This window comes from Monodelphis domestica, chromosome 6 (genome assembly GCF_027887165.1).
Source record: "Monodelphis domestica isolate mMonDom1 chromosome 6, mMonDom1.pri, whole genome shotgun sequence".
Classification (NCBI taxonomy): Eukaryota; Metazoa; Chordata; class Mammalia; order Didelphimorphia; family Didelphidae; genus Monodelphis; species Monodelphis domestica.
This window is the reverse complement of record NC_077232.1, coordinates 31,913,475-31,937,508: the sequence shown is the minus strand read 5'-3', so window position 1 is coordinate 31,937,508 and position 24,034 is coordinate 31,913,475. Positions and strand designations below refer to the sequence as shown.

The following is a 24,034-nucleotide window of genomic DNA, read 5'->3' as shown; positions in this document are numbered from 1 at the left end:
TGCCTTCCAGTCATCCACGTCCAGTGGCCAGACAAAAATCAGAATGATTGGTGACGGCCCAAGAGGCAATGGATGGCGTCTTCAGGGTCGGACCGAGCTCTTTAAGTGCTCCCCAGAGCTTGCTTTGCCTGTGCCGCTTCCATGATTTTGAATCAAATGGTTCTCTTCTGCCTATTCCACCAGGGGAGTCTTCACGTGCTTGGTGTAGACATTCCCCCTAAGTTGCTGAGAGGTTGAGGTCCCTCAGTGGCCTTCAACCCAGGCTAGACAAGATGGTATCACCTGGGCAGCTGGGTATGAGTCCGCTTCCTGGAGCCATAGGTGAGAGTTGGGTAAAAGGTAGATACCAGAGGTGGGTGAGCCAGCAGAGCCTGGCTAGAAACTGTCTAGGATAATGGGCAAGGCCTGGATAAGGAATCCGCAAAGGGGGGCAGCCGGGTGGCTCAGTGGCTTGAGAGCCAGGCCTAGAGATAGGAAGTCCTGGGTTTGAATCTGGCCTCAGACACTTCCTAGCTGTGTGACCCTGGGCAAGTCACTTGACCCCCATGGCCTAGCCCTGACCACTCTTCTGCCTTGGAGCCAATACACAGTATTGATTCTAAGATGGAAGGTGAGGGTTTAAAAAAAAAAAGACTCCAGAAAGGATGGCCATATAGCCAGGAAGAGAAAGAGAACAGAATTACAAAGCTGAAAGAGGAGGAAATGGTGCCCAGGAGAGGGGAATCCACCGTGGCAAAGCTTGCAGGAAAGCGATGAGATTCGAGAGAGGGCTGCTAGATGTGGCGACTGTTGGTGAGAGGGAGACAGACAGACAGAGATGGAAAGAGGGATTCTCTGCTCGTATTTAAGGGAAGAGATGTCACAGAGCATTTTGGGGGGCCTGAAGAGGAGTTAGAACAGCGGCAGTGCCCTTTGGTCATGGCTGTGCGCACTGTGCGGTGACAGAGGGGAGCGGGCTCTGTTCTCTGGGGCCAGGTGACGGCTCCTTGGCGTAGTTCTGGCCCAAACCTCAATCTGCAGACCGAACATAGACTACCCGGGAGCTGGGCCGGGGCAGGCAGGAGCAGGGGCTCCCGAAGCCCTCCAGGCGCCTCTTCTGGGCTCCTTTGAAAGCCTCCCTCAGGAGATTCCACCCATCGGAAAGGTGTGAAGACAGCTTGTGGGACGGATGGGGGGTGGATGGAGGGGGGGGGGAGCCGAGGCCCAGAACACCGCAGAGATGAGGCGAGCCGCGCTGGAATGCTCAGCTCCCTGTTTCTCCGGCTCACCCATCCCTGGTCCTCAGGCTGTGGCTGCCTGTCCCCTCGCCGCGCCTCCGCCCTGGCTGCAGCCTCGGTCCTTGCTGCCACCTAGTGTCCCCGTGGGGCCTCTGCAGCGGGCTGGAGGGAGAGGCGGCAAAGGCAGGGCGAACAGGGAAGGAGCCAAGAGAGGTGGCAGACAGCCCTGGGAGCGGGAGTGTGCCGGGGCCTGAGCTGCCTCGGCAGCCCCTGTACTTCCCTCAGCCTCCCTTTTTCATCTGCTAAATGAGGAATGTTTAAAAAACCAACGAACAGTATCTCGTGGGGCAGCGAGGTGGCACCAGGCTTGGAGTCAGGGGGCTCTGGGTTCCACTCTAGCCTCAGACACGTTCTAGCTGTGTGACCCTGGGCAAGTCACTTAACCCCATTGCCTAGCCCTCCCTGCTCTTCTGTCTTAGAGCTAATATAAGACAGCAGGTAAGAGTTCAAGAAGCCCACGTGCTTTTTTTTTTTTTTAGACACAGCCAATGTGGGCATTTATTTTGTTTGACTAAATAAAAGGAAGAAGAAAATAAATACTAGATTCAGGTTTCATCCAGGAGGACGTGTCAAGCTTGCCTTCACACTGCTCTCCTCATGAAAGGTCACACTTTCATACTCTTTCGGAGATTTAAACTGGGCCAACATTGTGATTCCAGTTTTATAGAGGAGAGAGAGTGGAGGCTCCAGGTTGCCGAGGGTCACAGCGCTCCGGGCTTCCTGACTCCAAACCCAGCTTGCCTGAAGTCTGGACGTGTGTCAGCATTTACGTTCCGTCTTTGATCAGGCACAAAAGACACAGCGGAGCCTCAGGGGCCTGGGAAGGGAGGCCTGCTCTGCCCTAGGGGTCACAGGGATGGTGAATGCAGACACTGGGGGAGCAGATTGTCGTGACCCACTAGAGCACGGGCAGAATTGAGTCAGTTACTGCTCCCAGAGTCAAGAGCCAGAGGTGGACTTGGTGGCAGACTGCCGGCTAGTGCCATTGGTGCCCCGAGGGCTCGCCTGGTCCGATGTGGCCCATTCCTGGGCTGCCCACAGGCATTTGTGTCTCGGGCACGGCAATTGAGGCTGCTGAGCCTAAAGCTGCTGTCGTTGGCAGAACGGGGGAAGGCAGCTCATTGAGAGACCCCTCGGGGCAGCCCACCCCTCTGATAGAGGCTTGTTCACATTGATGACATTTTTTCTTTTGTCAGTGTGTGCATCTCGGCATTGTTCTGTCCAGAGACTTTGCCCCCAATTTTGTGAGTCAGCTCCTGAGAGCCTGGATACTGGGTGGCCTTCCTAAGGCTGAATGTACAAACCCTTTCCTGGGGTTCCTCCACAGGCTCACACTCTGGTGGCAGTAACAAGAGCGGCTTAATGCTTATCCTTGATAATGGGCCCAAATTCCTGCTCTGGTACTTACTGTGTGTGTGACTTTAGCCTCCCGGTTCTCAAAGGAAGCGTGGGCTTGAGGACGCCCGAGGGCCAGTCCAGGCAGGATCCATGGCACTCTGTCCCTGTGGTTACATTGGTAGGAGACAGTGGGGAACAGTTCAAAGAGGCCCACAGTTGGGGCCAGATCTTGACTCTGCCTCTTCCTGGCTATTTAACTTCAGGCAAATAGGTTCTCCAGGCCTCCATTTCCCTGGAAAGGAGATGATTGGATTAAGGACCTCCAAGGTCCCTGCCTGCCCAGCTTTGACTCTATTTGTGATCCTTTGATTCTTTTTCTTTCTTTCTTTTTTCAAATCCTTACCTTTTATAAATTCCAAGGCAGAATAATGGTGTGGGCTAGGTGGTGGGGGATGAGTGACGTGCCCGCGTTCACATAGCTAGGAGTATCTGAGGCCAAATTTTTGAACCCAGGACCTTGATCCTTTGATTCTTATAGCAGACCAGAAAGGTAGGGAAGGCAGGTGATGACTATCCTCTCTTTACAGGTATCTCAGGCGACTTGCCCACTCTGCTGGAGCTGGGCTCAGCTTTGTTTTCTGTCTTTGTATGCTGGGCTTTCCCCATCACACCATGCTGAGTCTTTTGGGACGGTGGCTCTTATTATGGGCTTCTCTGGCCAGTTTTCTTCACCAGGACTCTTAGCTCATGACTTCATTATCTTTTATCTACTTAAACTTTCCTTTTTCTAATCATTCTGTTAACTAAACGTGGTTCTTTGATTTGTTAGTTGCCCCCACTGTGTATATCTCCTGTTTTTAATATGTGCATGTATCCCATTAAAGTGGTACCGAATGGAAGTGGAGGGGAAGCCCCGCATCCCGTGCTCAAAAACTACATTGTTCTTAGAGAAAAGTCATTCCTGCCTGATATCCCAACCTTACTGGCAGGACCACGGGCCGCTGACATGAACCATTCATTACCTCATTTCCTGGGGATTCAACTGCCTGTTTTGAGCCAGTCAGTCAATAAATATCAGATGCCTGCCAGGTACCAGGCACTAAGCACAGACGTGTTTTCCTTCATGTCGGGTTCTCAGGGAGCCCGTTAGCAACGTTAGCTGTGTGGGGGGGGCCGGGGTGGGGGTGGGGGCTGTATTTGGATAGCTTCTTCATTTAACAGTTCAGTTACATACGGGAAGGTGAATCGAGCACCAATCCAGGATGGGGGGGATCATCTAGACATCTGAGGAGTATTTAGAAAAGAAATCCAGAGACACGTATGTGTGAAGATGAAACCCTAACTACTGAATTTTCTTCCTATTCAAAAGTTCCATTTCTGTTCAAGGAAGTAGAGCAGTCTGAAGGTTTGACAAAGCTTGAAGGTGTTCATTCTGTCACTCTCCAGAATCTTTAAAATACGTGGAAGCCAACCCGCAATGACTATTGTTGTCTCATTTCAGTGAACAATGTGGGAATGTCCTATGAGTATCCCGAGTACTTTTTGGATATCCCAGACCTGGATAATGTAAGTTATTTTTAAAACCTCTCTAAAAACAAACATTTTAAAATCTCTCCGGGGCTAGGACAGAAACAGTCACACTAGCGTTAACCTAGGAGGAACGGTTTCCCTCATGAGTCTGTGCTCTTCTAGGTGAAAAGCCTGTGAACACGTCCAGGAGAGAACGGCTCCTGGGAACCCTCGAGGGCTTCCTAGGGTTCTGCCCAAGGTTCCCACGTGCTCCACAGTGCACGTACCTCTCAGAATGTCTGCGTGGCACTTGAATGGACCTCTGCCGTCAGTGGTTCTCGAGAGTACAAGCTGAACTTAGAGGCTGTGCCCTCGCCTCCTGCCTCTCCCCCAGGCGCAGCCCAGGTCCCGTGGGGCCCGAACAGAAGAGTCTGTAGGAGTCCTTCTTCATCGTCGTCCACTTTAGTTTGAACGGGAGCCCGGCTCTCCAGAAGAGGCGGCGGGGGCCTCTCGGCCATTCCCTTCTCCCGAGTCACAGAAAAAGAAATGGAGGTCCAGGAAACTTCCCCGAGCGGCCCGCAGGGACCCGGGAGTGATTTAAGAACAGCTCTCTTCTCCCGTGGGGTCCGTGGAAGCAGAGCCGGCCGTGGCCTGGAGCCGGGGGACAGCCAGCCGCCTCTCTGTGCCCCACTTTCCTCCATTTCCTCTAAAGTGGGCATAAAGACACTTGTTCAGCCTTCCACATCAGGAAAACCCCGTGTAGGCCATGCCCTAGCCCAGAAGAGTGAGTTCTTAGGCCATCTTGCTTTTGTCCTCACTCATTTCTGCCCCCTTTCAGGACTTCCCTCTTTTCTACCTAAGCTAGGTCTAAAATGCTGCTGGTTGCTTCTAAATGAATAGCTCCGAAAGTAATGAGTCTTTGCTTTTCTTTTTTTTTGCAGACCATCAACAAACTGATAAATATTAACATCTTTTCTGTCTGCAAGGTAAGCAGTGCCTTTCTTAATGCATAGATCCCATTGAAGAGCTGTTCCAAAACAAGGGATGTCAGCGTGGTCGAGACAAGCCATTATCACTGACCCATGGGGGAGCCGGGGGGCCTGCTGCCCGGCCGAGCCACGGGTGCTCTGGGAGGTCAGTGTGCCGAGGCCCGTGCCACAAGGCAAGCCCCCAAGAAAGAAATCCTTTGGGTTGTTCACGTCATGACCCAAGGGGAGCCCAGACCCGTGGGGGTCAGGGCTAAGCTGAGGGCCAAGAGAACTGGGGGGCGAATCCTGCTACCCTGGGCTAAGGCTGTAGTGCTGCAGGAGGACCAGGCTCGAGAGGAGGTTGGTCCCTGGTCTTTACCGTATGTTGTGGTGCGTATTCTTTCATTCATTCATTCACTCATTCGCCAAACAAAATGGCCTCCATGTAGGGCCCTGGGCTAGGGCACAAATGAACTGTGGGCCGTCCCCTGGGCAGCTGTGTGTGATACTAAGCCAGGGAACTGGGATACCAAGTCCTAAAGAATCCAGCCTTTCAGCGGGCTGAGAGCAGGACGGCACGATGACCTCAAAGCCGCCATCGCATGCGGCTCCGGGGCCGTCGGGCCTCCTTCCTGACCTCGCTCCGGCCTGCTTGGCCCCGACAGAGCCCGTGCATGGCTGGCGGTGGTCAGAGACCCAAAGGCCCGCCTGTGCCAGGAAGTGGCATGAGAGGAGGCCTGGAGGGGAGAGGCACATTGTGGAGAGCCTGGTGGTAATGGAGCCCCGGCACGTAACACAAGCGCACGTCGGCCCAGCCTAGGGCCTGGCCCGATGACTGCCACAGAGAGGGTGGCCTGGAGTCCAGGGCAGGGAGAGAAGGGCTGCCCAGGGCTCCTGTGGGCTCCTGTGCAAGGCCTGGGTGAGACTCTGGGGCCCCTTCAGCCCTGCCAGTCCTCTCTGGTCCCAGCAAGTGGCCGGGACCCTTGAGCCTCCGGGGTCCCCCTCACAGGCTGCCTCGGGCCGAACACTCCATCCGCTGTGCCTGCGGCAGCCTTCGAGAGTTCAGCTGTGTCCTCGCTCTGAACACATGGCCGTCTCTCTCCCCTCTCCAGGCCTTTACTCAGCCCCTCACCTCTGCCTTTTGGAATCCCTCGTATCCTCCAGGACTCAATGTAAGCCCCCTTCTCCATGAAGTCCTCCCTGATTGCCAACCACTTTCTCCTCCTATCCCCAGCTATTGCTGGTACCAAACAACCTGGTACTGATGTTCCATCACTCTGCTTATTCTTTTTTTTTATGTCTTTTTTTAAACAATATTTTATTGATCCCCTCCTCCCCCCCATCCCATAGCCAACGCGCGATTCCACTGGGTATCACAAGTGTTCTTGCTTCGAACCCATTTCCCTGTTGTTGGTATTTGCATTAGAGTGTTTGTTTAGAGTCTCTCCTCAGTCATATCCCCTCCACCCCTGTAGTCAAGCAGTTGCCTTTCCTCGGTGTTTTTACTCCCACCGTTTGTCCTCTGCTTGTGGATAGTGTTTTTTAGATCCCTGCAGGTTGTTCAGGGACATTGCATTGCCACTAATGGAGAAGCCCATTACTTGTACAACAGTGTATGTACTCTGCTTATTATTACGGAGACGTTTCCTCCCCCGATAAATGTAGCCTCTCTGAGGGCAGGCCCGTCTCATCTTGTCTGGGCATTCCCAGGCTTAGCCAGGAGACTCCTCCTCTGTCCAGTGCTCAGCAGAGAGAAAGGGCTTCACAGAGGCTCCTGGGGTAGGTGGGCTCTTCAATGGGGGATAGAACCTGCAGCCCTGAAGGAGGCCCTGGCAGCCAGGATGTGGTGCCACAAGTGTCAGAGCGAGGCACTCAGTGGCAGGGCCAGTGTAGAGGCAGGGCTCTGGGCTGCCCTGTTCACTCAGTGCCAGGGCCAGAGTCAGGCAGGGCTCTGGGCTGCCCTGTTCACTCAGTGCCAGGGGCAGAGTCAGGCAGGGCTCTGGGCTGCCCTGTTCACTCAGTGCCAGGGACAGAGTCAGGCATGGCTCAGTGCTGCTCCGTTCACTCAGTGCCAGGGCCAGTGCAGAGGCAGGGCTCTGGGCTGCCCTGTTCACTCAGTGCCAGGGGCAGAGTCAGGCAGGGCTCTGGGCTGCCCTGTTCACTCAGTGCCAGGGCCAGTGCAGGGGCAGAGCTCTGGGCTGCCCTGTTCACTCAGTGCCAGGGGCAGAGTCAGGCAGGGCTCAGTGCTGCTCTGTTCACTCGGTGCCAGGGCAGGGGCAGAGCTCAGTGCCAACCTGTTCACTCAGTGCCAGGGCAGGGGCAGAGCTCAGTGCCAACCTGTTCACTCGGTGCCAGGGCAGGGGCAGAGCTCAGTGCCAACCTGTTCACTCGGTGCCAGGGCAGGGGCAGAGCTCAGTACCACCCTGTTCACTCAGTGCCAGGGGCAGGGCTCCATGCCATCCTGTTCTGGGATGCAGAGTGATTGCCCTGGGCCCACAGTTGCATTTGGGAGAGGTTGCAGCGCAGTCTTGGACACGAGCAGAAAGAGTCGTGTGTGTCCGCCCTCCTGCCGGACAAAGTTCGGGGGAGTTGCTGCAGGTCTTCTCAGAATCCTTGTACCGGGGCAGGCCGGCCCAGACTTGTTCTGGGCAAGCGGCCTCCATCAGTCGTCACCGCCGCTCTGGCGCTAGTGACATGTGTTTGCTGAGGGGCGGCTCAGGGTGGCCCGTGACCAGGAGCGGTCAGCGCCGGCAGAGCGTGGTGAGCCGCCCGGGAGACTGGCCGGGGTCCGGGGGGACCTTGTACAAATGCGAATCGCCCGCTTCCCTTCGGGGACTGGTCACCGAGTAAACAAGCACCTGGCCAGATCACGCGGCTCTTTCTAAGAGATGCTTCTGCCGTGCTTCCGTCTTAATTCATCTTGAAATCCACCCTTCATCGTGTAGCTGCGGATGGGCCTTGTGGAGCCCCCGGGCCGAGGGGGGGTCCAGATCCTTAGGAAGAAATGGGCTATGACGTCATTGGAAAACTCGGGGCTGCCGCAAAGCTGCTCAGTTCTGACAGATGCTCGCTTTGGGGAAAGCGCGTTGTTTAGTGAGAACTCAGACTGGTGACTTGAACGGTCTTGTATGGGACGTGGCCGAGCTCCAGAACAGGATTCCTCGTGGCAGCCTGGACCACCTCAGCAGAGCTGAGGCCACGTGTGGCTGGGCCACGCCATGTACGGATTATTTTCATTTCACTTGGAGTTTTCAGATGAAAGATTTGGGGCTTCAATAGGATAATATGTGGGTCAGCGTGTGCGTGTGAGCATCAATGTTAGGTGTCGGGCGCCCTGCTAGAGCAGAACCCTGGGCATGAGGACAGAGGATAGGAGGCTCCAGCCTCGCGGTGCCCCTCCTCAGCTCCCTTCACCTCTCTGAGCCTCCGCTTCCTGATCTACAAAATGAAGATTCGATCCCTGCACCGGCGTCTCAGGATTTGGGGTTTGTGAGTAAACTCTAAAGCTCCACACACATCCTGATCCTGGCCTGGTGGACAGAGAATGGACGGTGTCTTCCTCCTCTTCAGAGAGCTTCCACGGGGCTGCAGGAGCCCAGCGCTCCATGTGGTGGTCTGAATTTTGGTGGTTTTGCTTAATTCTAAAGGGGGCTGGGGGTGGAGATGGTGAAACAGCCCAGAAACACCTGGGATATGGAAATAAAGGGCATCCAAAACCCATTTTAAGTCGAGAATTAGTACGTGGTTTTTCTCCTTTTAAAAAGTGAATTTCTTTTCTATGTACAAAAATTTGGGATTTCATCGCAAGAGGTCTATGCTAATCTTCCCAGGCTCTCCAAGGAAATGCAAGCTAGAACATGAAAAATGTTCTGTTTTGTAGAGGATTGGGGAACGTTTCCATCTTGAATGACATGGGGCGAGGCCTTTGGGGGAGTTCTGCTTCCTACTACAAAGCCTCATAATCGCTATAGAGTTCACCTGAGGATCTCAAAGCACCTTACCAACTTGATCTAATTATGCCTCCCACCCTCCTGGGCAGTAATTATTATGTGGGTCTCCCAGATGGGATTCTAAGAATTTCTAATCAAACTGTGCTCCTAGGCACACCGCTCAGATTATGGAGCTCTCCAAAGGTCATGTTGGATCGCTCCGGTGTGACTTCCAGGAGGGCTACTGCCTCATTAGCACAACATACTCTGATGACACCATGATTCCCGGTTGATTTCAGATCACTATTTTAACGGGAAGTTTAAAAATCATTTTGTAGTGAATCCAATCTTTGTCATAAAGCATTTACTTCTAAGAAACTCTTGACTCCAAAGTGGCATAGCTGGATCCTTACTTGTTTGGGCTGGAGCAGCGTCTCTAGCGGTTAGGCACGTCCTTTATTTGGGAGGGCGGGAAGGTGCTCCGGACGGCAGAGAAATGGTCAGAAAGTGCAGTCAGAGGCATGAGTCGTCTGGCTTCCCTCACTTGGCTGGCATGGTAGCCAGGTGGTGATGACCTGCCCTGAGCTGGCAAAGCTCTGACTTTGAGGGAACGCATTGATGAGCAGGACAAAGGAGAAGTGACTGCTCTACATCGGTGCTTTGTTAAGGAGTGTTTCTATAGACACGTGGAGAGGATTGTTTCTGTTGAACTGCTTCTCCTGGGATAGCAAGGAATCAGAGCATTTCGGTTCCCTGCGCACCCCTGCTAGCACCCATCTCTCCTTTGTTTGGAGGATTCCCGTGAGGAGGGGAACCTGCTGCCTCCGAAAGAAGCTCATTCAACTTGTAGAACTATGTGACCATCAGGGCATTCCTCATTCTGTGCTGTGGAGTGCATTCCCTCTCTGTCTGCAGGTGGGGTAGCGTCTTTCATCATTAGCCCTCTGCAGCTGTGCTTGGTCATTGTGTTCATCCGTGCCCTTGAGTTTTTCATTTTTATAATTCCTTCATTATGGGCCCTCCCTCAGTCTCCAGCTTTAGCTACGCCACCCCACCCCCAAAAGGATTTCATACATATAGGCTGTTTTCCTCTTTCTTTGATCTCTTTGGGGTTTGGTTCTTGTACCAGTATTGCTAAGTCAAAGATTATGCACAGTTTAATAGTTTTGGGGAGCATAGTTCCAGTTTGCTTTCCAGAATGGCTGGACCAGATCACAGCTCCAGTTTCAGTACGTTAATGTACCCGTTTTCCAGCAGCCCCTCCAGCATTTATCAAATGCTATTAGAAGATCTAGGGAAACTGTTCATATAGCATCCCTTTGATCTACCAGTTTGGTAACCCTGTCAGAAAAGGAAATAAATTAGTCTGGTATAACTTCCTGATGAAGCCATGTTGGCATTTTGCAGTCACCTCTTCTTTTCTATGATGTTCACTACCCATCTCTTTAGTAACATGTTTTAGGGTTTTATAAGGTACCAAGTTTGCTAGCCTGCGGTTTACAGATTCCTTTCTCCTTCTTTTTTTTTTTTTGAGAATTATGGATAACATTTGCCTTTCTCCAGTTCTGTATTACCTTCCCCGGTCTTCACAGTCTTTCAAATGTCACTGCAAGTGGTACAGCATTCCCATGTGCCATTTTTTTTTCCATTACCCAAGGAGATAAGTTATCTGAGCCAGCTAATTAATTTCATCAAGGACAATTAAGCATTCTCTTACTATTTCCTTATTTATCTTGGTTATCTACTTTCTTTTGCCCATTTTTGTTCTGTTCTTTGCAGTCCTGGAGTCATTCTCTTTGGCCAAGAGAATAGAAACAGAGCTTTTCAACCAGACTGTACACTGCTCTGGCAGAGCCTGTGTCTGGTCACAAAGGCCTCCTATGATTGCTTGTTTGTCATTTACCCCCAAAGAATTCTAAATCGGATTGAATCAGAGACTTTCCTGAGATCCAGTTTATTTATCACCATTTCAGTGGCTGTCAGGTCAATAGTATGCCTCAGTAAACATTTATTAAGCATATACTGTATGCTCGGCACTCCTGTGCACTAGGAATACAAGTACAGAAATGAAACAGTTGCACTGGACATCCTGCCCTCAAGGCATTTATATTCTGACTCAGATAAGACAAGGAGGCAGGGAAGAAGTTTTGACCCTGGCTGCGGCCGAGTGAATGAGTGGATCCCTAGGGCAGTTGATTGTCATGCTCAGTTGTATAGAGGACTTGGGGTCAGTTATAGGTTGGACTAAATGGCACCTTAGAGATGATATAGTTTGATCCCTTTCTGTTACTAATAAAATGTTTACGATAGCTTAATTAAAGAGACCACCATATAATATGGACCTACTGAATCCATTACATTTATGTTGAATGTGCAGGAAACATGTTTTTTAAAAAGAGATAAAACACAAAAGAAGCAGAAATTATGACTTTTGAACCACATAAGAATATAATAATAACCACTTATGTTATTTCTAAGCTGTCATTCCATATAATGTTGTCTTGACTGGTCACATTTTACAATAATATTATTACAACCCTGTATTATAATGATGGTGATGATACTCAGTAGTTTCAGTTGTGTCCAACTCTTTGTGACCCCATTTAGGGTTTTCTTGGCAAAGATCCTGCTGTGGTTTGCCATTTCCTTCTTCAGCTCATTTTATAGATGAGGAAACTGAGGCCAAGTTAAGTGACTTGCCCAGGGTCACATAGCTAGTAAGTGTCCCGAGGCCAGATTTGAACTCGAGAAGATGAGTTTTCCTGATTCCAAGCCAGGCACTCTCTCCACTGCACTACCTAAATGCTCCACTCTATGGGCAACCCCCTGCTATGGCGTTTTTGGCTCTTGACCCACTAATGATGTTGGAGCCTATTCTGTCCAGAGCTTTGTTTGGCCTAAAGTTGTGTCTCTCTGAAGGGCTTTCTATCAATGCTGTAAGGAAAACGGTCTAGTTTTATTTTTCCTCTCCGAAGATGAGGCAAATAGTAAAGCTCCCAGAGGTCTGGTGAATGGCTCACAAGTAGTCAGAGGTCAAGATTTAAAGCTGAGACACCCTGAGGTCCTCTTCTCTGACTTCCATTTTACAGATGTGGAAACTTAGACTACAGAGAGTGTGACTGTCTTAAGGTCCCAGAGCTCACCCATTGGCCAAGAGATGCTTGGGATTCTTGTCCTCTGACACCTCCTCACCAAGGGGTGGAGCAGAGCTGACTCCCAAACCCAGGCCTTTGGGTTCTCACAGCCTGAGGGTCCTCCTGGACTTCTTGTCCTCCCTCGCCTTCCCACATCTGATGTTTACCTTGAAACCTCTCTCCTATCTGCATCCCTCTCTCTTGTGACATGGGGCAGGCCCTCATCGTCTCCTGACTGGATTGCTGCCACTGTTTGTCTTCCTTGACTCAAATATTCTCCCTCTGCTTGGCATTCAAAGCTTCCTATGCATTGCCTCTGCATTTCCCTCTACCTCCCTCTTCATCTCCACCTTGTAGGTGCCTTCAGGAGCCTCCTAAACTCTCACCTTCCCCCTTGGCCAGGCTTCCCTCTGAGGTTTGGCTCCAAGAGCTCGTTTGGGCACCCGGCTTTCCTGTTGTTCTCCCCATTAGCCTGGAAGATCCTCACATGCCTTTATCCGTAGCCCGGGGCACAGTGCCTGGCACACCATGGGCACTTAATACGCCCTGACTTGACTCCTGGCTGCCCGAGTGCTCCTCTTCCCTTTCCCCCGCAGCCTCTTGTAAAGACAAGTTCCCTGGAAAGGTAGGAAGCGAGTTTCCTGAGAACGTGGATCTGAGTGTGACTTGGAGGTTCCCATTATATTTCACATTGGAATGTGGAGGGAGAGTCGATTTAAGATGGGAATCTGGTGTGAAGGCAGCGAATGAGGAGGAAGAAAAAACTGTCTCTCATCGATGGCTCTCTGTCGACACTGAGGCCATCGGAGAGGCGCCCCGAACCTCATGCCGCCTTCCGCCGGCTCCCTTTGCTCTCCAGCCTTGGAGGGGAGAGAAATCTGAGCTAGACTCGCTTGCGTGTAGGGCCTTCCGGTTTCTTCTTTTTATGGTGGACCGTGCCTGCCCGGAGTGCTGCCTTTGTCCTTAGTCTAGGACCCACAGGCCTCTCATGTCTTGATTCGGGGTGATTGGTTCCCTTTGTTGTGCCCTGTGTTTTGTTGTATGCGTTTAAGCGCATTCCCTTTGAGCAAGGATCCCTAGGCTTCCCCAGCGGGCAGAGGACACCTCCTGGAGCAGGCAATTATAGACAACTCTGATCTCCTCTGAGAGGTGATACTATCATTAGTGAAAAGTAATCCCTTTGGAGCCTTAGTAGGAGTTTGGTGAATTTCTGTGATGAAAATAATTCCTCTAGCAGCAGGCAGAGTGGAGCCGTGGCTGAGTAGAATAATTTCTCATGGCAATCGTCGTGGAGCCAGATCCTGACTCGGAGTCGGGGGAGGCTGGTTCGAGTCGTACCTCTGCTGTGTGACCCCAGGCCAGGCACCTGACCTTTCTGAATGGTTCTCCAGAGAAGCGGCTGACCCTCAAGTGGTTTCCTCTCCCAGGAGTTCCACGTCCCTTATCAAACCACCGGTTGGCCCTTGTCCTTCAGGAGGCCTCGCTCTCTAGAGTTGAGCCACTCCACATGGAGCCTGACCTTTCCTCAGGATGATGATGGAATTAAAAAATCTATTTTGAGTGCCTCATGGGGCAAAGCAGTGAGGATGAGAGAGAACCTAATCTCTGATGTCCCCGCGCAGTTGGTCCTGGTACTCCCAGGCTTTCCAGCTTTTCCCACCAACAGGGGGACCTGCATGTGGTGAGGAGGCTGTTGGGAGCCTCAGTGAATGGAGCCCAGCACTGCCTCTTCTCACGTGTCAGCTGCTAGCCTAGGGAGTGGGGGGGGTGCCCCTCCCAGCCCGAGGCATGCTTGTGCTGTTTGTTCATAGAACTGATGGTTATTTAGGAAGTCCTGAGAAACCACAGATTTGAATTTGGGCCTTAATAAAGTAGCCATTATGGATTTATAGCTACTTAATTGTTATTTTGCTTCTAGTGACTAGAATTTTCTTCCTTTCTGGCTAAAATAATAAAAAATGTATCTTATGATGCCTTAAGGTAATCTGAAGATATTGTTGGCCTGTTGCTTTTTGATGAGTTTTAGGAAAATAGGCCATCCCACAAATCAAAGACATTTGGAAGGCTCTGGAGCTGGTGAAGCTTCAACAACACCAGTAGGCCTGTGGTCGCCTGGACCCTTTTATAAGAAGTATCCTTTTTACCAGAAATGACATCCTCTTTCAGAATCTCTAGACCTCCATTAGATTTCTGGCCAGGCTCATTCTGGCTCACTGTCAGAATCTACAACGCTATCTCCAATAATTTTTCATCAGATTCCTCTTTATGCCTCCTGCACACAGCCACCGCTTGAAAGCATATAAAAATAAACAACTATGGGGAGAGGTTTTCGATTCCCTTTATTTGTGGAGGGGAGCTGTTTGCCCCTCTGCTTTTTGCTTGCATCCTCAGTTATCACAGATGCTTTGTTTTCTCTCTTCTTTTGCAGATGACACAATTGGTGCTGCCTGGCATGGTGAAAAGGTGAGTCATGAGCTCACACACAAACACTATACAGACAGAGTTCCTTATTATTTATAGGGGAGAATCCTTTCTTTAAAAAATTCATTATGGTGACTAATCAACCTAGCCTCCATTTGGAGGTGAGTCACGGCCATGGCGTGTGAGTCACCAGCTGGTGGAAGCCTTTCCCACTTGATTCCCTTTTTATTCCCCTTCTCCAGGCTGAGGTGGCTTCTCTCGACCGTCTGAGTCACCACCACTCACTCAATAACCTGCTTTTCTGTGGGGGTGTTAGGGTTCCTGGGATCTTCCTGGGAATGCCGCTCCTCTCTATTTGTAACCCAAATCACTAGAGTTTCTTAGCTTAGACACAAGCTTATGTTTTGGAATTCCAGCAAGGAGAATGGATGAACATGATGCCCAAACATCACACGGACTGATCCTATTGTGTGGAGTCAGCCCTGTAAGGAAACGAACCTGAAAGTGTCTCTTAGGCCCCCGGCCTGATTTGTGCTGAGTTCCATTCGGATGGAATTGATGGGGAGTTCCATGATGGAGTCTAATGTTTAGAATACCACATCCTCATGGAAAAGTTCTTTGCTTGAGGATCCCTGAATCACAGGAAACTTTGATGAGGCTGATAATGTGAGGCACGGAGGCACCTGGTCATTCAGGGATCTCAGGCTCTGTCAGCTTGCTGTCTGTGGTACCCCTCCCCCCGACAGGAGACAACCTCTTAGTGTCATGGGCTTTGGAAAAAGAAGAGGGGCATCTGAGTGCCTCAGTTATTTGAGAGTGAGGGTAGGAAATCCTAGTGCAACTCTGACCTCAGATATTCCTTTTTGGGTGACCCTGGGCAAGTCACTTGACCACATTGCCTAGCCCTTACTGCTCTTCTACCTTGGAACCAATACACAATATTGATTCTAAGATGGAAGGTGAAGGTTTAAGAAAAGGAAGTAGAAGAAGACAAGGGCACTTTTAAGTCTAAGAGATAAGATATATATTGTTCAAAAGTTTGAATCAAGAGAAGGATAGCATTTACCATTGAGGCTCTGTGACTACGAGGAAGGCAAAGTCTAGGTAGTGATTTAGAATATCAGGGGAAGAAAGCAAGCTTCACCAAAGGGTAGAATCAATCTTGAGGTATGGACAAGACAGACAGGTCAAGGACAGAGGTTGGACTCTTAGTCAAAGTCCAAAAGACCTTCAGGGTGGGTTAACGTGTCAGTGAGCACAGGATAGCTAGTAGCCCATAGGAAGACTCTTTGAGGCCATTTGGGTCAGGGCCTTCCTTGTCCAGGAAGATGTTTCCCCTTAACCTAGGTTGGACTAGATCTGGAGTTCTTAACTTGGGGTCCAAGAGCTTGTTTCTTACATATTTTAATAATTGTGTTTCGGTGTAGATGGGTTCCTTTGTAATCCTATGTGCTTTTTTTTCTTTTCTTAAACACATTCAGAGAAGGAGTCCCTAGACTTCAGCAGATGGCTGATGGGGTCCATGGCACAAATACGTTGAATATTCCCAGATTAGGTGATTGATTCTAGCTTTGACGTGTGATTCATGGTCTAAAAGCAGTGCCACCCAAATCTACCTCCTATTTGAGTCTGTCTATTTAATGTTTTAGGAATAAAGGCAATCCCCGAGTCACTAGAAACCTTATTTGCTTTCATAGAAGATGCAAGGTAGTGGCCTTAAGAGGGAAGGGGCTCCTGTGCCTCTAGCTCTCACCATCTCTCAGGGATTATCCCTTCATTCTCAGCTCCCCTTTAGGCTTGGTTTTGGCAGCAGACACACTGAACACCCCCCTACCCCCAAGGGACCTACCTGGGTATGGAAACACCTCTTTAATACACCATAGACAAACTCATGAGCAGATTAGAGGTTTGGAAGAGTAATTTTACTAAGAAACTTGGTTTAAAGGAGGAACAGAGAAAGCCACAAAAACTGTGTGAGTAAACCAGGAAATAAGGATGGATGAATTTCCTAAGGACAGCTTTCCAAACTGGCCCAAGAGCATCTCGGGAGTCCATGTCTTGGTTGTCTCTTTTACTACTATACTGAAAGGGAAAGACTTGATGTGGAACAGAATCCCTATGGGCTCCTGGATAAAGAAGAAGGGGGTGTTGATGGGAGAGCCCGAGAGCTGTGCATAGACTCAGCCAGCTTGGCTGCACTCAGTGCTAAGGACCAGTGAGGAATATAGAGCAGACAACTTGAACAGGGCCTTGGTTGAAGAGGAAAGCGTGACCATTTTCTCTTCCACCTTCCCTTGCCAGACAGTGCTGTCCCACCAGCCCTTTCCAGCCTGCCCTGTGCCTGTCCTTAAAGGGCATCCTTGATGCTGTCGAAGCTCCTGGAATGGATAACACCTCCGAGTGATAGAAAGATCCCTTAGAAATTGTCTTTGTTTCTCTCTGCTGTCTTTGTTCTGTTTTCAGTCTGAGATAACAGAACGTCCAGTCCTCCAGAACTGTAGCCTTGAGACAAGTGATCACTCAGCCAGTGTCTCAGCAGCATTACTGCAGAAGTAGAAAGCGCATAATTACATGATCGAGGAAGCTCCAGCTCCCCACTTCCATGGAATTGTAAACATTGTGGACAGCTGGAGCCAGGAGGTGGTTGCCATAGCAACTTGGGAAAAGCTAAAAATAGCCTGTTTTCTCCTGTTCTGCTTAAGGTGGCATTATGACACATTAGGGGGCTAGGGGGACTGGTGATTCTTTTTCATCTGCTAAATGTTTGCAAACTTTCATCAACAAAGCAGCATTTGTATGGAATAAGGATTGGGATGCTGAGTTCTCATTATATGGCTGACTCTGGGGCTCTTGGACTCCTCCCATGGTCTGAGGCCTGCATGCAGGATCCATCTGAGATAGTGGTAGGGGGACCTGCCAGAACTGATTCCTGTCTCCTGCTCCCCCTCAATAAGGTCATTTCCTGAAAGCACACATATGTGTTCTCCCTAGTCAGGGACTGACATGAATCCCCATGGCACAGGTTTTCTTGCATCTGCCCTCCTTCCTGTCATTAGCTTCTATTCAGCAGTCACATCACACAGTTCGATGACTGTTCTACTCGGAAACCTTCAGAGGCTTCCAATTACCAATGAAGTAAATGATGTAGCCTACAGTGAGGACCCTGCGCCGTCTGGCTCAGCCTGCTTTTCCAGTTCTGTTTCATGATACCTTTCCTTCATCTCCCTTCTGTTCCAGCCAAGCCGGCCCTGCCTGGCCCCCACTCCCTCCTCATCTCCAGATCAGGTCATATATTGTCATTTCAGAGAGCTTTTCCTGATTTCCCCCATTCAGAGTATTCTCTCCCTCCTGAGACTGGCCTAGAGCATTTTGGGCCTCTCATTTGCAAACCCATCACCTTCTACTTTCTCTGATGCTTACCTCTGTTCACGGTGCAGCCCCCCACCCCATCCCACCATCACACCATGGTAGATGTTGAGCCCTTTCAGGGCTGGGACTGGGTCGTTTTTAGTTGTTGTGGTCCTAGCTCAGTGGACATTGATAGACAGGGCTGTCTTGGACACACCGTGCTTATGTGGGTGCCCCCACTTTGCCCCTCCTACTCACATCCTGTGATAAGTCCAGCACATAGAATGACAGTCGATGGCATGGGAAGGATGAGACTGAGCCTGGAAGGGGACCAAGTGCTTTTCCAGATGGTATTTACTTCTTTTCTTTTGTCTTTTTTCCCACAAGGATGTGGCAGTGATGGAGCTCCTTAAGAGCTGCCAAGGATTCTCTTTTTGTCTCTTTTGGACCTGTATGGTTCCTTGCACATTCACAGGCACCCAACAGTTATCAAGCTAAATTAAAGAGAGTTGAGTCAGAGAACAGTGGTAATGGCAGTGGCACTAAGAGCACCATGCTGTGTGGGCCACCTTAGAATTCACAGAAGAAGACTTCCACAGAAGTCCTCCCAGTGGCATTGGATCTTGTATCTGGAGATGCACTGGGCAGGCATTGTCTCCATCCTCATGACAGAAACTTTGGGCAGCTTTGAGGGAAGGGAGGGATTCTAAGTGGTAGAGGCAGGAAGGGAGTACATGTGGCAAGGATGTTTGTGCAGAAGATGGAAGCAAGATGGGATCGAAGGTTTGAGGAATGGCAGAATGGCTTGGCCCAAGCCCAGGGGTCATAAAGAGGAGAGACGGCAGTTCTTCAGGGATAGCAGTCTGCAGCCTCAGAATGAGTCAGCAGGCTCATAACTGCAGGTCCAGAGCTGCGGGAGCAGGGACAGTGCCCTCGAAGAGGCTCCCCTAGAAGCGATTCCAAATCTCCTCTCTTGCCACTCTCCATACCTCTTCCTTGGGGAGGATCTTACTGTTTATGGCCTTTTGTTGTGAGCTTCTCAATTCTCTTTCTCTCAGCATCCTTATTTTCATCTCCCATCTTCCCCTCCTCTCTCTCAGACTCTGGCAGAAGTGCAGGTCATTGCTTGGACCAGCTGCTCCACACATGGCTTATGACCTCCCACCTTCATCTATACAATGTCTATCCTGTCCTCTCCCCCTCTCCAATCTTCCAGTTTAAGTTCTAACTAATTTCCTGACATTCCCTTTTGAGCACCTCTAATTTCTAGCTTTATCCTCTATGTGTGGCACAAGGTGCTTTGAGTCCTATCACATAAGAAATTTAAACTCTTCTAACATTAGAATTGGAAAGGTCCAGTGGGAGAGGTAGACCATCTTAGAGTACTGATTATTCCCTCCTTGGAGGAAAACCCTTAGGTGCTAATTATCTTTGATTGTACCTCTATGCAAATGGGACAGAAATTGAAAGGGAATGCAGATACTACTACTGGATTTGTATCCTAAAGAGATCAGAGATTTTGGGAAACAACCTACTTGTACCCTGCTCCCCAAATACACACACACACACACACACACACACACACACACACACACAGACACCTTTACCTTCTATTCTAGAATTAATATTGTGTATTAGTTCCAAGGCAGAAGAGTGGTAAGGGCTAGGCAATGGAGGTTAAGTGATTTCCCCAGGGTCATTTAACTAGGAAGCATCTGGAGGCCAGATTTAAACCCAGAATTTCCTATCTCTAGGCGTGGCTCTCAATCCACTTGATGCCCCTGTACAAAAATCTTTTTAGCATCTCTCTTTTTTTTGGTGCCCAAAACTAAGAATGTATCCATTGATTGGTGAATAGCTGAATAAGTTGTGGTACATGTGTATTTAATACATATATGTATATTGTATTGTATGATTAGAATCTATACCCCAGGACTCTACCAGCATCCCACTTTCGTTCTCATGTTACGTCCTTATGTTTTGGAGATAAAGTTTGTGTGTGGCCCTGCCTTCCTTTTTTTTTTCCACGTGTGTGACTGGGAAAACTTCTCTTTAATCAGGTCTTTACTTTTGCCTTTTTATTTCTTCTACTTCAAGTGATTATTAATAAATCTTATTAAATATAATACTTGGAGTCATTGGATATTAATTTTAATCTCAGTATATTAATTATAATATATATTATATATTTATTAATTATATATTAAATTAAATATAACATATATTTAATTATATATAGCTATATTAATTAAATATAACATTATATATTACATATATATATTGTTGGTATATAATGGAATAGCATTGCACCATAAGTAATGATAAACAGGATGAGTTCAGAAAAACCGAGAAATACTTATCTGTACTGATGCAAAGTGAAGTGAGCAGAACCAGGAGAGCAGTGTCTATAGTAACAGAAATAGTGTATGATGATCACCTGGGAAGGACTAAACTATTATCAGCAAAACAAGGTTCCAAAGTAACCCCAAGAGATTCATGATTTAGAAAAAAAAATGCTCTCCCCAGCCAAAGAAGGAACTTCTGGAGTCTAACTGCCGATCAAAGTGTGCCATCTTTCACTTTATTTCCTTGGGGAAGAGTGGAGGGAGGGATGGAGAGAATCAAAATCTTAAAATGTCAGAAAACTATTGTCAAAAATTATTTCTACATGTAATTGAAAAATAACATTAAAAAAGAAGAAGAAATAAAGTGAGTGGACCCTAGCCCTTGCCCTTCTGTCTTAGAATTGTTATTAAGACAGAAAGTAGGGGTTTAAAAAAAAAAAGGGAATGCAGCTACATCTCAGTGAAATGGCTGCTGCTGTTGGTAGGGTTGTAGCTCTCCAAATGCCCAGGCATATCAAAGGTGCTGCTATAGCAGGGACCATGGGTTACTTTAAATCTGTGTAAATCATGATGAAGTGAAGTTTCAAATTGATACTTGTCTGTACCAGCACTTAAGAAGAAGTAGCCTTTATTGTGCGCTCTGCTGAGCCTTAGCTTTCTCATCATAAAATGTAGAGACCAGGACTTATATACTTTGTAGCATTGCTCTGGGGAAAGTAGTCATAAAATAAACATCCAGACGTGAGTGATTGTCATTACTCTTACCTAGTCTATCTTTTCCTTTTCTTTTTAGATCGAAAGGGGCAATTTTGAATATCTCATCTGCTAGTGGCATGCTGCCAGCTCCATTGCTGACTATTTACTCTGCGACCAAGGTAAAGTTTCTTTGGGGGGGGAAAAGTTATTAGAATATTCTGCAAAAGATATATTAATTTAAAATGATGTAAGTTTGCATTTCTTGAGGTTTCATTCTTGGAAGAATAGCAGAGTGGATAGATTGCTAGACTTTGTTTCAGGAAGATTTGGGTTCAAATCCCACTTCTGACCTTTACCTGGACCAAGTCACTTAATGTTTGAGGTTTTAGGCGGATCCCCCAGGATTTAGCTACTAAAATCATAGATTAATTGTGGTCTGTATTGGTAGATTAAATGTCCATACTAATGAAATTTTAACTCCTTGTGTATGTATTCTTGTCCATTTTCAAATGAGCTGGAAAGAAAAAACAAAATTTCCTTTGCTCCTTTTGGCAGGGAAAGAACACCAATCGAGTTTGACCACAGATTCATAATCTTAACCTAGTATGGCATATGTGAAAACCTGAATTTTCAATTCTTCTGTTGAAAGGAAATTTCTATCTAGGTGTTATCCCAAGTTCAGGAACATCTGAATTGTACATTTCTTTTAACACACAACAACTTGTTTTGGTACCTTTTCTTTCATTCAGTAAACATTTATTTAGTGCCTACTGTGTGCAAAGTGCTCTACTTAATTCTAAGGAATAAACAAAGTTTATGTAAGACATAGCCCTGCTTCCATAAAGCTTACAGTCTAATCATCCTATGGCTGATATAGAAGAGGGTCAAACCCACCTCTCTGGGTCCTTGCAGACTCATTTTTCCATAGCAGTGATGATACTTTCTGCATACAAACCAGTTGTAATCTCTACATGCAGCCCAGGAAGGTTTTTAAAACAAGTTTCAAGTCCTGGCTTATAGGAGCAGCTGGGTAGCACAGTGGACAGAATGCCAGGCCTTGAGTTGGGAAGACCTGGGTTCAAATTTTGCCTTAGACACTTCCTAGCTGTATCACCCTGGAAAAGTCACTTAATCCTAATTGCATAGCCCTTCTAGAACAGAAGGTAAGAGTGAACCCCTCCACCCAAAACTGTATGTTGTTTCTTTGCTTATTGGCTATTATCTAAGTACCTACAGTGTAGCACTGTGGTCATTGCTGCTAAATGACAGGGAGCCTTGGACGCTGGGCCTCTGCTGGGCCTCTGCTCGAGTTGTCTGTGGTGGCCATGAGTCTGGTGTCTTGAGACCTAGCAGATAGTCATATTCCACATGGCCCTGCCAGCCTTTCTCTTCTTAGGGCCGTTCTCTCAACCCTGGGCACCAGCTCTTCAGTGTGGGCCAATGGTCAGTGTAGGGTAGAAACTAGAGAAGCTGGATCAGTCAGCCTAAAGCCATCTTCCCAGCCAGAGTAAACTCATTGCTCTCGGTATGTCATCTTCACATACAAGGGCAGCTCGATATCATGAAGTCTGTGATGGGAACAAGTTGAGAAATATAAGCGAATCTAATTACTCTGATGGGCTGTGAATCCAGTGCATGGAAGAGATTCAAAAACCTTTTTTTTTTTTGAAGTGGAGAGGAGTTTGTTAGTCTATTTAGCATGCTTTTCTATTGAAATTAATGAGGAATTATGTCTTTTTCTAAATTTATATTTAGAAATAGGAAAAGGGCCATTTATTCTATTAATCACATTCAAGTTGATTTTTATAACATTTTATCAAAACTTATTGGATTAATTTTTAATCTGATAAATTGGAAGAACTCGGAGAGTGTGACCTGTGACAAGATAGCACTACAGGAGAATTGTGGGAAATTATCTTTGGCTTTTATTCAATAAGAACAGCTGCTTTGAAATTTAGCTTTTTCCCTAAAGTTTATTAATGCCATATCAGACATCTTATCAAGACATATTCTTAAAGAAAGGTAATGCTTCATTTAATAGAAAAAGAAAATTGCAAACAGATGTTTTTCACATTTAAATATCTCCGTTTTTTACTATTTCAATATGATGGCATTGTGCAAGTTATATGTGTAGGAAAAACATACCAAATCCACAGAAGCTTTTTTAAAACTTTTTCCTTCCATCTGAGAATCAGTACTATGTATTGGTTCTAAGGCAAAGGAGCAATAAGGGCTAGGCAATGGGGATTAAGTGACTTGCCCAGGGTCACACAGATAGGAAGAAGTGTCTGAGGCCAAATTTGAACCTACGACCACCCATCTGGCTCGCTATTGACTGAGCCACCCAGCTGCCCCCTTCCACAGAAACTCTTGCTCATGCAACATTATTGAGAGCAAAGGTCAGTTAAATAAGGAAGTATCAGGCTGGGCTCCTGGAAAGGCCACTGGCCTATGGGTAAGAAGTACTCAGTTCCCTGGGGCTCCAGCCATGTGGCCCAGAAGATCCAACTAATGGTCTTGATAGCTTCCTTCCATGGCTACAGAATTAGAGCCTTCTCATGCACACACAGTCCATGAGGAGTATGGATGACTCTCTGTGGCCCATCCCCATGCTGGGGCATCCCCATGGGTGGGGAAGAGTCAGAGTGCATGTCCTGCCAGGAGTCATTCCTTCTGCCATCTTCACACACAGAGCATAGCTGGGAGGTCTGTGTAGGGGCCTCATTTTCTGTAAGAGGAAACTGGTGACACAATACTCTGATTGAAGGATGCTCACTTAAAGAGCTGAAAGGTGGCCTGCCTTTGGGGAAGTGGGGTGGGCCTGGCTTTAGTAGGTTAGTGGAGTTGAGAAAGGAAGAGAATCCAAATGCTGCCTGCAGTGCAAACATTTTCCTTGGTTTATGCAACTGCTGGAATGCTGCAACAGCTGCTTCTCTTTTGAAGCCACACACAAACTAACTCTGTCTCTGTCTCTCTGTCTCTCTGTTTCTCTGTTTCTCTGTCTCTCTGTCTCTCTCTCTCTCTGTCTCTCTGTCTCTCTCTCTCCCCTTTCTCTCTCTCTCTCTCTCT

The 24,034-nt window shown here is 48.1% G+C and overlaps 1 protein-coding gene across 1 annotated transcript in view; it reads left to right on the top strand.

The window, feature by feature from the left end:
- The window catches only part of HSD17B12 (hydroxysteroid 17-beta dehydrogenase 12), a 153,516-nt gene that overhangs the window by 116,033 nt on the left and 13,449 nt on the right, over positions 1–24,034 (top strand). The window contains exons 5-8 of the mRNA XM_001367642.4: positions 4,117–4,181; positions 5,066–5,110; positions 14,584–14,618; positions 21,063–21,144. Coding sequence (XP_001367679.1) covers positions 4,117–4,181; positions 5,066–5,110; positions 14,584–14,618; positions 21,063–21,144 — 227 coding nt within the window. The remainder of the gene's footprint in view (positions 1–4,116; positions 4,182–5,065; positions 5,111–14,583; positions 14,619–21,062; positions 21,145–24,034) is intronic.